General features: G+C 48.0%; 3 protein-coding genes across 3 annotated transcripts; 2 read left to right on the forward strand and 1 right to left on the reverse strand.

Moving 5' to 3' along the window:
- The first annotated feature begins 323 nt into the window (after nt 1-323).
- On the forward strand, nt 324-4382 carry EV420DRAFT_1569765 (HECT-domain-containing protein). Its single transcript, XM_060474236.1, has 13 exons — nt 324-721; nt 773-866; nt 978-2150; nt 2203-2283; nt 2344-2667; nt 2724-2863; nt 2919-3007; nt 3076-3208; nt 3258-3438; nt 3490-3625; nt 3681-3757; nt 3815-3911; nt 3965-4382. The coding sequence occupies exons 1-13, from the start codon at nt 400-402 to the stop codon at nt 4046-4048; spliced, it is 2931 nt and encodes a 976-aa protein (XP_060325870.1). The 5' UTR covers nt 324-399; the 3' UTR covers nt 4049-4382.
- EV420DRAFT_1569767 (uncharacterized protein) lies at nt 4378-7043 on the forward strand. Its single transcript, XM_060474237.1, has 5 exons — nt 4378-4522; nt 4576-5763; nt 5814-6118; nt 6172-6327; nt 6398-7043. Exons 1-5 carry the CDS (start codon nt 4462-4464, stop codon nt 6989-6991), a joined length of 2304 nt encoding a protein of 767 aa, XP_060325871.1. The 5' UTR covers nt 4378-4461; the 3' UTR covers nt 6992-7043.
- Nucleotides 7044-8000: 957 nt separating this feature from the next.
- EV420DRAFT_892455 (uncharacterized protein) lies at nt 8001-11232 on the reverse strand. The gene is made up of 4 exons (XM_060483898.1): nt 10651-11232; nt 9442-10596; nt 9085-9392; nt 8001-9027 (listed from the first exon to the last, which is right to left on the reverse strand). Exons 1-4 carry the CDS (start codon nt 10763-10765, stop codon nt 8110-8112), a joined length of 2496 nt encoding a protein of 831 aa, XP_060325872.1. The 5' UTR covers nt 10766-11232; the 3' UTR covers nt 8001-8109.
- Nucleotides 11233-13457: the final 2225 nt, after the last annotated feature.

Below are 13457 nucleotides of genomic sequence, written 5' to 3' on the forward strand. Positions count from 1 at the left end.
TCATCCCTAATTTCCAGGAGGAAACCGTAGTAGTGAGAATGTGTAAGAACCAAGTAGAGTTGGGAACTTGAAAGGCTGGCAAGAGCATAATTCAGCAAAAGAACAAAGCTAGTTCGCGATAGGGCTCAAGCGACGCACAGACCAGTTTGTGCGTTGTTTTGAGGTCGAGCAAAGTGTTGGGAAGTGGTTAGGTCAGACAGCGTAATAGTCAGCGCCAAGTGTCCTGCGGCCACACCGGCCCGTACATCCGAAGGCCTGATACGCGCGTCACCGACTTCGACAGCTTTCATTGCAACGACCAGATCTTTCCATTTCTTCGACCCCATGACTCACTAATATTCATTGTATGCTTACATCATTCTATGCCGACGATATAACATTAACTCTTCTGCAGACATCATGCTCCCTCTCTTTGGCGACGAACGGCGACGAAACATTAACCTGGGCGGGGCATCGTCTGCATCGACGCAAGCGGCTATCCTAGATCAAGCAAAACAGCTGAGAAACAAGCGCAATGAGCTCAAACGACAGCATGAAAACGCGGCGATTTTGCAAGCATGGTGGAGAGGTATCCGAGAGGCGAGATTGGTGCGAAAAGAGATGAGAAGAACATTCGAGAACGATGTCATGGGCATTACTGGCCTTCGATGCCTAGTGCTCATCGGGCAGGACGAGGAGGCACTAGGGGTATGGTCGAATGCGATGCTGTCACAGAACCAAGGTGGGTAACCCCAATGCTGCTCTGCCGTCTCATCGTCTAACGGCGTTGAAGATAGTTTCGACATGTTGTCCTCGAATAAGAGCTGGGTAGTGCTTGTAAGGCAGCTAAGCCTTCGTCTACTACGCTCAGTAGCCGCCGCGCCACTGTAAGTACATTATTTCCTTCCTCTACCCAACCCCCCAAAGTGTTGAAATGCTGGATAGCTGCATCATTGACTTGGTTATCCACCGCTCTGTACTGATGTCATCTGATATAGGTCGTCAAATTCAGAATCTCACCTGAAGGTCCTTACGATGCTGACTCAGTCGTCAATATCCGCGGAGGTGATGCGATATCTGCTGTCACATGGCGGGTATGGATTACTATCCAGATCTTTCCTGGCATTTGGCATGCAGTCGAAGAACTCACCACAGCTACGTCTCTTGGTTCCCTTGCTGACTGTCTCCTTCCGAATATTCCCCCCGCCCTCACCAGAATATCTTCAAGCAATAATAGGGCTGTTTTCCGACATCTTGACCATATCTCTCCTCCCCAACCGAATGCCCATAACATCCCTTACACACTTCTCCTCGACTCTTCCCTTTGCTCAGCTGCCTCTTCTTGAACCACATCTTTCCGCCATCTGTTCAAAGGACACAGAGCCCAAAGTCAATCTTGTCGCCAACCTTCTTACATTTATCACCCCTCCTCGCTATGCAATGCTGCAGCCAATACTTTCTTCCTACTTGTCGCTTCTAACAGCCGTCCTGAACTCGTTACCTGTCAACGCTTTGGATCCACCAGCAGCGAATACCAGTAGCTGGTCCCGCGAGGATGAAGATGATGAAGATGATCGTACAGTCGTGTCGGTGGTGACAGATTTCAACGTCGTCCCTCTTCCAACGTTGGACCCTCGCACCATGACCCGCTTGCGGACTCTTCCTTCTCCTGCGCACATCAGTTCGATCATTACTAACTGCCGCTCATCCATCATAACCTTCGTCCTTTCTTTGACGAGGGTGTGGCCAGCAGAACGTGGCAGTATCCTCACAGCTGTACTGATGTCCACCGGGACTGGCTTTTTGAGAGAGCTATATCGAGTGCATGTTAGGTCTTCACCAATAGGCAAGGACGACGATCCGGATGCTGTCATGGATCCAACACATGCAGGAGCTTGGCCTTCGTTGCTTTTGTTAGCGGATCTATACACTCAGGCGTTATTGACGATGGGTGACGACGAGTTCTTCGACTCATCGGGCACAAGGAATCCTCTGACGTTGGATGATCTGACATCATTTAGTCGCCAGTTGCTGATTATAGCATTCACGCTCTATTGGCGAGATGATCAGACAAGGTTGCAGAAAGAAATGGTGTGCCCAGATGTTCGATGTACATGGGAAGGCGCCAGGGAGAAAGTAACAAAGTGTTTGTTGGCGATTCATTCTCGAGAGTAAGTTCCTGACATTGATCTATGGCCTCTGAATGTTAAAGAAATCTTCCAGCTCTCGCAAACCATTCGTGCCACGTGAACATTGGCTTGTTGGTTCTCAAATTGATATGAACGGCTTTATCGAAGCTGCTGTGTATGTTCACTTATTCGTGAACCTTTAACAACAACGATATTGACGCTCATTCTGCTCTAGGTATGAAGAAAAAGTGCTGTCTGATGACCCGGTCCCTGTGAAGGCCCCTACGAAGCGGCAAATGGCGAATATGTCACCTCGACTAGGTATCCTCAACAACATTCCTTTCGCCATTCCATTCGACGTACGGGTGTCAATTTTCCGGAATTTTATCCTCAACGATGCGCGCAAGCATGGAGACGACCTTCATTCGTTGAGACATAATCGGACAATGGTCACTATTCGACGGGACCACATCGCAGAAGATGGATTCGACAAGCTCGGAGATGCGAACCTGAAAGGCCTCGTGCAAATAACATTCATAGACAAGTTTGGAGAACCTGAGTACTTTGATTTGTTGGGGTGATGCTGGAATAACGCTAACGTTACATCGGATGTAGGGCTGGTATTGATGGTGGAGGGGTGTTCAAGGAGTTCTTTACGTCCCTTTGCAAAGAGGTCTTCGACACAGATCGGGGGCTGTGGTTAGCCAACAAGAACAACGAATTGTACCCAAATCCTCATGGATACGCCAAAGAAGGTGGGTTTGACTGGGTTATCAGGCTTTGGTTCATCTAACTCGTCTTCGTTCGCAGGTCACAGCCTCAGTTGGTACCGCTTTATTGGGAGAATATTGGGCAAAGCCATATATGAAGGGTATCCTGGTAGACGTGGCATTTGCTGGGTTCTTCCTCGCAAAGGTAGGTTTTACTTTCGTCATGGAGGTCCTTGGATGTTCATACATATTTTCAGTGGCTTGGAAGACAAAATCTTCTTGACGACCTTGCTTCTCTTGATCCAGAATTGTACAATGGGCTCATGTTTTTGAAGCACTACACTGGAAACCCGGAAGACCTGTCGTTGAACTTCACGGTTGCTATCGAGGGCGAGTTTCAGTTATTTCTGCGGCGGCGTTATACTAACGACGTTTTCAGAATTCGGCGTGACGAAAACGATAGATTTGGTCCCTGAGGGGAGCACGATGGCTGTCACCAGAGAGAACCGACTGCAATACATCTACCTGGTCTCGCATTATCGCCTCAGCAAACAGATTAAACTCCAGAGTGAGGCCTTCTTTGAGGGTCTTTCTGAGACTATCGACCCCAAGTGGCTGAGGTAGAGATTCCTCACACATTTTGCTGCGCTCGTTCTGATTCCCGAGTTTAGGATGTTCAATCAACAAGAGGCCCAGATCTTGATTGGCGGTGTGAACTCGCCCATAGATCTGGAGGATCTCAGGGAGAATACGAATTACGGCGGGCTTTATGACAACAACGAGCCCACGATTGTCGCTTTCTGGAAGGTGCGCTGTCTTTTATTCCGTGTTTCGAAGTGTACCATTGATGTGGTGCGTGCAGGTCGTTGAAACGTTTGATCAAGATCAGCGGCGGGCCTTGTTGAGGTTCGTAACAAGCTGCAGTCGGCCTCCGTTACTGTAAGTTCTCGCATCTTTACATCCTGGGAAGGCTCTTATCTATCCGGATATTTGCAGAGGTTTCAAGGAGCTTGTGCCCAAGTTTGGTATTCGTGACTCTGGCAGTGACGAGCATCGTTTGCCTACAGCGAGTACGTGCTTTAACTTACTGAAGGTATGTCGTTTCCCTTTTGGTTTAGATATACGTTGATGACCGTTATGAAATAGTTGCCGAGGTACCAGAGCGAGAAGGTGTTGAAAGACAAGTTGCTCCGGGCGATAACTTCTGGTGCTGGGTTTGATTTGTCATAAATGAATGAGGCCAGGTGTGGCGCACCTGCAATGTTGAAGATCGCATACGTGTTTAAGCATCAAATTCTTGTACTGCAATAGATTCCGTCTACTTTTGTCAAACCTCAGCCAGTGACTTTCTCAAGACTCCTCATTCTTAGGCATCGTATTACGTTTGGCCCGGCTGGTCTGTGCGTGGTGATGAAAAAATCATCCGAATCGTTACGGTTGATGCCGTACAGTGCACTTTAGCAAAGGACTTGCGAAACTCGTGGGTACTCTTGATTTGTCGGATGGGAATCAAGCGTGACGCATCAAATATCCACAGATAAGAGATATATACAGGAAACCTGCCTTCACATGGCACTCTGAAACTACAATGACCAAATCCTAGACAACCTCCTTTGTCTTTCGCCGCCTTGTCGAGCGCTGATATGGAGTCCGCCGCCCCAAGCTATGGTACACCTACGCCTCGTACAATGCCGCCTTCCAACCGTACGTGTCTGATTCCAAGCCAAAAGATTAGGAGGCTTATACTGAATTTACAGCGTCGCTCGACGATACCTTAGAATCAGTATTAAACAACTACGTCAAGACATTGCTTGATGCAGTTAGAGATTTGAGTGACACTGTCAAGCAAACCAGGCTATCGGACTATCTCATCAATCCAGCCGGACTTGTTGACAATCCCGTTCTTCGATCCATCATCGATGCCCACCTAAAAACACTCAGGCCACTTCCAGCAGTTACCTCATTCGTTTGGGACTTGTCTTCCGTACCCCCTGCTGTCCGCTCAAGCCCCGGGTTCCAGTTTTTGTTTACCATGGGGTGCAAGTATTGGCCTCCAAGATGTAATGCAATTCCCAAAGATCCTTCCCTGCCCGATTTGACGAATATCGGGGAACCGGCGAATGTTAGGGACCTTCAAATGGTGCTACCGAGTATGGGACACGTAGGAAACTTTGAAAACCTTCGGGGTTTTGTGCAGTCCTTCTTTGAAATATGGCAAAAGAACGGATGCCGGGGTTATGCCTCGACTACAATTCCCATCCCTCTGGTCTGCGGCGGTCCAGGAACAGGCAAAACACATTTCTGCAGGATGGCGATCCGCAAATTCCTCGATAACGATATCGAAGCTGGTGACGACGATCCATTCAAAATAGCATGTGCCTTCAGTGCCCAGAAAAACTTGCACATAGAGCTGTCGTTCCGTGATGGCTTGATTGATGGAGAAACTGCATGTCCAGAGGGGTCGCTTTGCTTACGAATTGCCTACGAAATATTCAAGGGCTTTACTCCCTTCCGATGCCAATACCCGACATCCCACGAGTTTCTATCGGCTTTCCTGTCCGGTTCGTCTTCCCCTGCAAGTCACCTTTCCTTGTTGGATCTACGATACTTTTTGAGGGCACGATTAGCCCTAGCATCAAATGACACGATTATATTTGTTCACCTTGACGAAATAGAACGGATATTCGAAGGATCAAATAAACAGGAGAGTATTGCCTATTTCCAAGGAATCCTTGACAGTTTCGAAGACTTTAATCAGTGGCGCTCCCGTGTCGTCTTTTGCACCTTATTCTCGGGCACAGGGCCGGCGCCGATTGTGGCAGCTATCAAGACCTGGGAATGCTGTTGCGGCTGTCCTTTTCTTATCAACCTCGACCCGATTACTCCGAAGGAATACTGTCAAGGGCTAAGCGACTTTTTATCGATGCAGATAGGGCATGATTCTAGTAAGTGTCTATACGCTGTTATTTTGAGCTTTTCCTGACGAGGATAACAGAACCTCCTCCGTTCAAGGCTTCGGAGATTTCCAAAGGCGTGCAGGGAACTTTGATGGACATCGAAGGCGTCCCGAAATTATTCATTGCTCTTCTTCATGTGCTATCATGCCTCAAAGGACCGCAGTTTGTTAGCCCCCCGAGTGCCCAGTTTCTGGATTGGTCAATCAACCGCCAAAGGATTAGAGACGCCGTAGAAGACTCGTCACTCTCTACAAGCACAATCCTCAAGGCCCTTCATACATGCATCACGGATTCGAATATTCTTCCTTCTTGGATTGCAAGCGATGACGCCAATATCAGTATGGTGAGATTCCCATTCGGAGTGGAACTAACTGAGTCTAATGGCATGAATGAAAGATTTGGTGTTACACTATTACTGACACTCCTACCTCGCCTGAGTCAAGGCTCGACGGTCGAAATGAAGATTCTCCAACCTTTTCTGAACTGGAACATGATGGGAAGGTAGTATTGCGTCGTTTACCACTTTATGTCCAGGGCAGAGGTTTTCACCGTGTCAGTTTCCCGTTTATCTTTCTCAAATGTATTCTCCCGAGGGAAACACCTAAACATCATACCGACCGAGGATTCCGGCCCTCTATATTGGCAAGAGGTCGAAGAATTTGATGGGACTTGGCTGTTATGCAGGCTCAAGGCATTCCAAGACGAGAAGTGGCCGAGTCAGCCGCTTCAGGATTTTCTGTCCATGGAATCTTCGTGCCGACAAGCAGATAGCCTCATTAGTCTGAGCGGGCCAATCGACGATTCCCTCGAACAGCTCGAAACTAAGCCGCATGATATGGTCAATAAATGTCGTCGACTCGGGAAGACAGGATGTTTTGGATGGAAGAATGTTCTCGGTGTGGGAGGCTGGGATTGGGCATTGAGCTTACCTTTGGTCGATGCTGGTCGGCTGCTCCTCGTGGGTAAGAGGATGGAAGGGAGTCTTCATCCGTCGCGTATCGAAGCAGAGCTCAAAAAGGCTACTGCAACATGGTTCCGGACTGGAATGAGAGTAGGTCATTTCGTTGTCCTGACTGACGGAGTGTTTGAAGGGACACTTTCTGCTAATGTCAAGAAGATGGCTAGCATTGTGGATCGTACAACGATGGATAAGTTCTTTGGGAAAATCATGGCTGCTAGATTACAAGCGGTTTCTGATTTTCGAGCATCTGTATAGTAGTATGTTTATGTCCTAGCAATAACATGAAATATACTTAGCTGTAGTGCACACCTAGGAAGGTCGGACCGCGGGATCCTACGGCTCTATCCTCTCCTACAGAGCCATTGATTTAGAGTCAAGTTTCAATCCGAAGAACAGGCGTTTTCCTCGATATCTTGCTGCCATCACGGTCTTGAGGTGGGATTTGTTCGCCGTAATATGCTGATATTTGTGTAGGCGTTTCCATTAGAAAAATATTGTGAATGGTGCTGTCCTGCCACTCTCTGCAGGGAAGGGGGCTCAGTTAGAATTTGGGCAGTACGCTATGATGAGCGGATTGTCCATTGTAATTTGTGTGTTCCCTCTTATCGTCTTTGGTCTGCGGCGGTCTAGGCACAGGTAAAACACATTTCTGTAGGATAGCGATCCGCAAATTCTTCGATATCGATGTTGAAACTGGTGATGATGATCCATTCAAAATGACATGTGCCTTCAGTGCCCAGAAAAACCTGCATAGAGTTGTCGTTCCACGATGGCTTGGTACTGCTTGTCCAATGAGGTCGCTTTGCTTATGAATTACCTACGAAACATTCAAGTGCTTCACTCCCTTTCGACGTCTGAAATACCCGACATCCCACGAGTTTCTATCGGCTTTTCTGTATGATTCGTCTTCCCCTGAGAGTCTCCTTTCCTTGTTGGATTTCGAATATTCTTTGATAGCACGATTAGCCCTAGTGCCGAGCAGCATGATCAATCATATTTGTTCGAACACCTCGATGAAATAAAACGAATATTCGCAGGATCAAAGGAGGGTATTGCCTATTTCCAAGGTATCCTTGACAGCTTCGAAGACTACACTCTAATGTTCTTGCTGGACTCGTCTTGTGTACAATACATCAACCTATTCCCTGTAGTCTAATTGTCGGCGGACCCAAAGCCAGCCGACAGTTTCGTCAATATAGATTCTCATTCCCTCTATCTACCTTCCCTAGCAAGGACACGACTCGATGCCTTTGATGAAAATGCTTCACAATCGCAGGAAAGAAACATCGTAACCCGCAGTATCCAGTAAATTATCTTAACCTGGCAAGTTAGTTATTATATACTCGCGATACTCGTATCTCTATATAAATTATCTACTTAGGTAGTCGGAAATCACATGCTGCCTGTCGTCTTGCACCCATCATCTCCCCAAAATAGTCTTTCATCACGTCGCGATGCACGACACTAGTCGTCTTCTTGACGCCCTTATCGAGACCTTTTGCCGCTACGAATCTTCGGTCCGAAACGACAACGAAATGACATGTTGAGTAACCAGCGCCCCTTTTCACCTCTGATGGCGCATTGAACCACGGATCAACTTTCCTGCGTTCCGTTTCGATGACCGTTTTGGAGATAGTAGGCGCATCCGCTCCTTTTGGTCGCTCCCCTTCCATAGACATTTTACTCTGACCCATCAGCAGTAGGTTACGAGATTTCCTCAAAGGAAGAATTATCGCCCAGTCCCAACTTTCGGCGCCAGGTGCGTTCTTGAAACCGTAGCAACCACGTCTATTGGGGTCGATATACTGAGCCAGTTCCTGCGGTTGGGTAATTTTATGTAAGAGTCTGAGGAGAGAGTCTTCAATCGGCCCGCTAAGGTCAACGGAACGAGTTCGCAACGATTTGCATAACTCGTCATCCATCGGAAGGAGATCGCGAAGGGGCTTGAAGTTTCCATGAAGTTCTTTGAAAGCCTTTAATCTGTACAGGAACCAGGTCCCATCCATATCTTCTGCCTCTTGCCAGTAAAGAGGGCCGCGGCGCTCTGTTAGGGTGTAGCTGCCGGGGGCACTACCAGTCTTCAAAAGAATACTTTTGAGTAAGATTAGAGGAAAGGTGACTCGGTACTCGATCGCCGCTGCATTTACGTCTGATTTACCGGGCTTTATCAAAGGGCGCAATATCAGCTTGCCGTCACGTTCCAGGTCAGAAAAAGTCGGAGAACGTTCCCATTCTCTGTCTAGCCATGTTTCGCGTGTGACTGGAATGTCGGTTATGGCGTAGCACAAGATCTGTTGTTCAAAGTCAATAGATTCAGGTATATCCATTTTTTGAATGAAAATCTTTACCTTTGCTAGGGTGGCATCGTCGCTTGTGGTCCAGGAGGGGATGGCCTGGGAAGACGTAACACAGTCATAGAGGTTGACGAGGATTAGTCTATTTGTGTCAGCACTTGTATCGATTACGGCTTTTCGAATACGTTCGCGATTTATTGTCCAGTCTTCCAACGCATGTTTTGGGCGTGCAAACGACTGCAGTCCTTCAAGAGAAGACAGTACGTGCAGCAATATAACGAAAAACTTGGGGACGCCTTCAATATCCAGCAGGATCCTCTGTAAACCTTTCGAGATATCTGTAGGCTGGATCGGTTTACATTCTGTTACTCTCGTTAACATAGGCTCAGAACAAAAGACATAGACTCCCACCAGGACCATCTCCTATCCGCGCAGAAAGAAAGTCGCATAGTCCCTGGTGGTACTCCTGCCATGTTATTGGTTTTAGATCAATGGGATAGCCGCGGTAGCTTCTACGAGATTTCAAAGCGTTTAGGATTGCCGTTGATTCCTTGCCAGAGAGCAGCAACGAGAAGAAAATCGCATCTTGCTGCATGTTGATGGTTTCAAATGCATCAATGATGTTCTTGAGGTGGGTAAAATCAGCGCCTCGGAGAGCCCTATCTATTTGATCGAGGTGTACAGACAAGATCGTCGTAGCGCCACTTGGGAGGCCCAGTTGTTTTTTGAGGAAACGCTGTAGGTCCAGTAGTGTCATTGATACTCGAGTGGCGAATAATGATAGAAGGCTTTTGACTGTGGGGTATTTGTCCATAAAGGCGGGAAAACCCTTGAACACCTCGTACGTGAGCTGCAGAGCAAGTGAGTTCCCTGAATACGCTTTCTCTCCAGCAACCACGTTCTTGAACAAGATCCCGATGTTGAGATGTTTCTCCGCAGTGAAGGTACACGCGTGTTCAAAGTCTCCGAGTTTTCCACTTTCCCTGAAAAGTTTCTGAATTCCTAAACGACAAAAATATGTTTTGCCTCTGCCTGATCCACCGCACACCACAGGTACAGGAAGAGAAAGGTTGCTTTGAAAAGCAAAATTCTTCTTCCACGCTTCGTAAGCCTGTTGGATGACGGCCCTTAACATCTCGATGTTATCTGAGCGCCCAATACACGGGAGTGTTGAACGAAGATCGAAGACTCTTGTTGGCTCCTGAACGTCTGTCATATCAGGCAATGACGGGTGGCTGGGGAGACTGCTGTCGCCCTGAGGCCAAAACTCCCGCCGTAGAGTATCCAAAAATGCGGAGGCAGACACCGAGTGCACAGCAAAGCTTGAGGGTACGGTCGGTATATTCGAGACAGGCGAGCCAACATCAGGCGTGGGTGCAACAGCGTACGGGTGAACGCATGCATTGAGCAGGCCTCGAAGTTCTTCGTTAAGAATGAATCCAGGTGGCTTGTCCCGATATTCCAAAAGCGTGGTCTGTTTGACAGTGTCGCTCAGCTCGCTAATGCCGGTTGACAGGGTATCGAGGTGGGCACGTAAATACACCTCTATGGTCATGTCCATGGATGCTACAAGCTGAGTATCAGTATTTGAGCCCTTTGGCTTGACAACTGGGCACTTACACTTCGAAGGCAACCTTGTATGCTCCGCCGAGTCCACGTCCATGGGAACAGCAGAGTCGGAGTTGGACTCGTTAAGGTCCGACATAGGAACATCGCCCGTAGGATTTGGGTCCATCTTGGTACACGAAGTAGGCAGATATGATGACAGTAGCACGATAGAGACTCGTCTCGGAATGGCACTGGATAGAAGACAGGTTTAGAGGGCAGCACGCTTGTTTGGTTGTATTATGGTCGCGGCATTGCACCTGTCCTGCTCACTCATCCTGACGGGCTCCTCTATAACAGCTTATCTATCTGCGCATATAATTGTGCGCTTCAGTGATATATAGCACCTCGAAATTGCTTCCCATAAGTGCTGCACTGTCTTTTGATAGCTATGACGGCCGGCACATCTTAGTCGTCGCCAGGCGAGGAATGCGTTCGGTTCAGGGAAACCAATAGCGGTCTGAGTGGGGAAATGGTAGAGGTCCAGAAGCCGTGCTGACTGAGCAGGCCTCACCTGTGGGTCGGGGCAAGCGATTCAGAGCGGAAGAGGAATATAGATGAAGGAAAAAATTTATCGTACAGGCAGACTTGAAGCATCAAATGAACCTTAACATTGAGGCGGGCAGAAGACAGAAGTCGATGCAGGATAGACCAGGGGAGGTGATGAATAAGAAGGTTAAATAGAGGATATAATTGAAGGTGGAGCGAAGATGAAATCCCTTGACAGGCAAAGTCATTTGTGAGTCAGGAGAGGATCATCCTTGAACGTGAATCGTTGAAAACGACTTGTGTGCTGTGGTAGCATGCGATGATCCCGATGATCCAGTCATCGTATGAAGCACGTTAGGTGACCGCACGTACGACGACGACGAACCAGACAGAAAAGATGATAGTGATGGCCCCGCACGGCAATGAGAGGAAGTATCTTCCTGTCGACCACACGAATACCCCAAATTGAGCAGGTAGAGAGGCATGCTGAGGCACGCTGCTGAACCGTGACACTCGCTGGACAAGACGTAAAGACAGACAGTGTCAGGAATAGAGCCTAAAGCTTACAGCCTAGCTTCATCCACTTGCAGCGAGTATGATGAGCGGGAGTTCGTCCTTCTCCTCTTTTTGGGAGAACAACCGAGCTTGGCACCTACTTTTCTCAGGATCTTCATACTTGAACCATGTGGGCCAAGGATCCTTCGAGTCGTTTACATAAAAGTTCCAGGGACAAGGCGTTGATTTTGTGACCCTTCGGCACAGATTCATATGTACCTAGAACGGCGTTCAGTCAATCGTAATAAACAGATAGACACACAGTCTGACCAGTAAGCCATTGTCGTTGTGCCTTGAATCGGTACTTGTCCGACTGAAGTACTGTAGCATGTTCTTTTTCGTCACAATTGGCATGAACGCTGTACCTATGCTTGCCACCGCCATTTTCCATGTATCTTTACAGCAAGTCCATATTGCCCTTCGTCCATGTCTCAGAAAACCTTTCTTTATCCTCACTGCTTCGATTTCGTCCAACCGTCCACTGTGACATTGCGTCAATTCAGTCAAACGTTAAGGAATCCAGAGTCCGGATCGCATTGCTTTCGGATGTACGCCGGTACGTGGGTGTGCTAGCCATCAAGTACATGTGAGATTCAGGATTGAATTCGTTATGGCGCGCAGGAGATATGGGGTATGTCTCGTCTCGGCAAGTCTTATAGTGCAATGGAGGTTTTCCCTTCTCGTGGAGATGATTTCGACTGTCGGGAACAGCTTTCCCTTGTATAAGATGGGCCCAATCTCGGTCTAAAATTTGTTTTATGTCGTTTGGTGGTACGCCTGTTACATCGTACCTGGTACACAGATATTTCAGTCAAGGGGCAAGAAACCGGGAACGTAGAAATAGACGTACATGAGTCACATCGTGGCAAAAACTGCCCCCCTTCTTTCTCTACTGTTCACACTACTACCTTTCCCACTTTGTCACGTATACGCAGATTCCCGGCTGCCCCACCATCAATATCGCTGTGGGAAGCCTATGTCGGAAGTGCCTATATTGAAGATGAGAGATGAACATACAAGGACAACGGATTGCATCTCTTGACAAGTTTTGGATGTCTTGGAGGAAGATAGGAATTATTCAGACCGGAACTTGAGTACTTGAACCCTGGTACCAAGGAGACGTCTGAAGGTGAACATATTTTTTGAAACGTCGCACCAGATATCGAGATTCGATAATCGGGTTGTCTGCCATCAGGAACCGGGCAGTGGAGCCAAATGCAGTTAGCCAGAGTGACCTAGCAGATGAGCTGCAGAAAACGACAACGAATACTATGCATTAGCGCTTATGTACCTTCACCGATTGGCTCACCACAGGTAAACTTGCTCCTCCTTCAAGTCATTGAACAATCATTATCCTCATGTGAAAGGCGGGGCGCTCGTCGATATCCGACAGGAAACTTGTCTTAGATTATCTTGGGAGGCAGATGAGTATGAGTATACTATATTCCACCTTTCACAAGGCATCATGACCGGGGGAAAGGGGGGGGTGTTTGAAGGTGGTGTTTGTGAGACGATCGTGGTGGTCCGTCATGATCTTTACCAGCTGATATCTCTCCCCTTGATATTCGAGGAAGTGACGATGCTGGCCCAGCACCGATGATTGTTTATCATAGTAAAGAATGAGGCTATCGACGATGCCACTGTAGGAAAGAAAAACTAAGGCCCCGGCTAACGTCCGACACGTAGGTAGCGATTGACAGGGCCGGGCCGAGAAAAGCCGGGCCTTTCAGGCGGCTTGCAAAGGGCTCGGGCTCAGGCTTTGATTTCTGAAAGCCCAA

The sequence above is a fragment of the Desarmillaria tabescens genome, assembly GCF_030435595.1.
Source record: "Desarmillaria tabescens strain CCBAS 213 chromosome Unknown EV420scaffold_46, whole genome shotgun sequence".
Classification (NCBI taxonomy): Eukaryota; Fungi; Basidiomycota; class Agaricomycetes; order Agaricales; family Physalacriaceae; genus Desarmillaria; species Desarmillaria tabescens.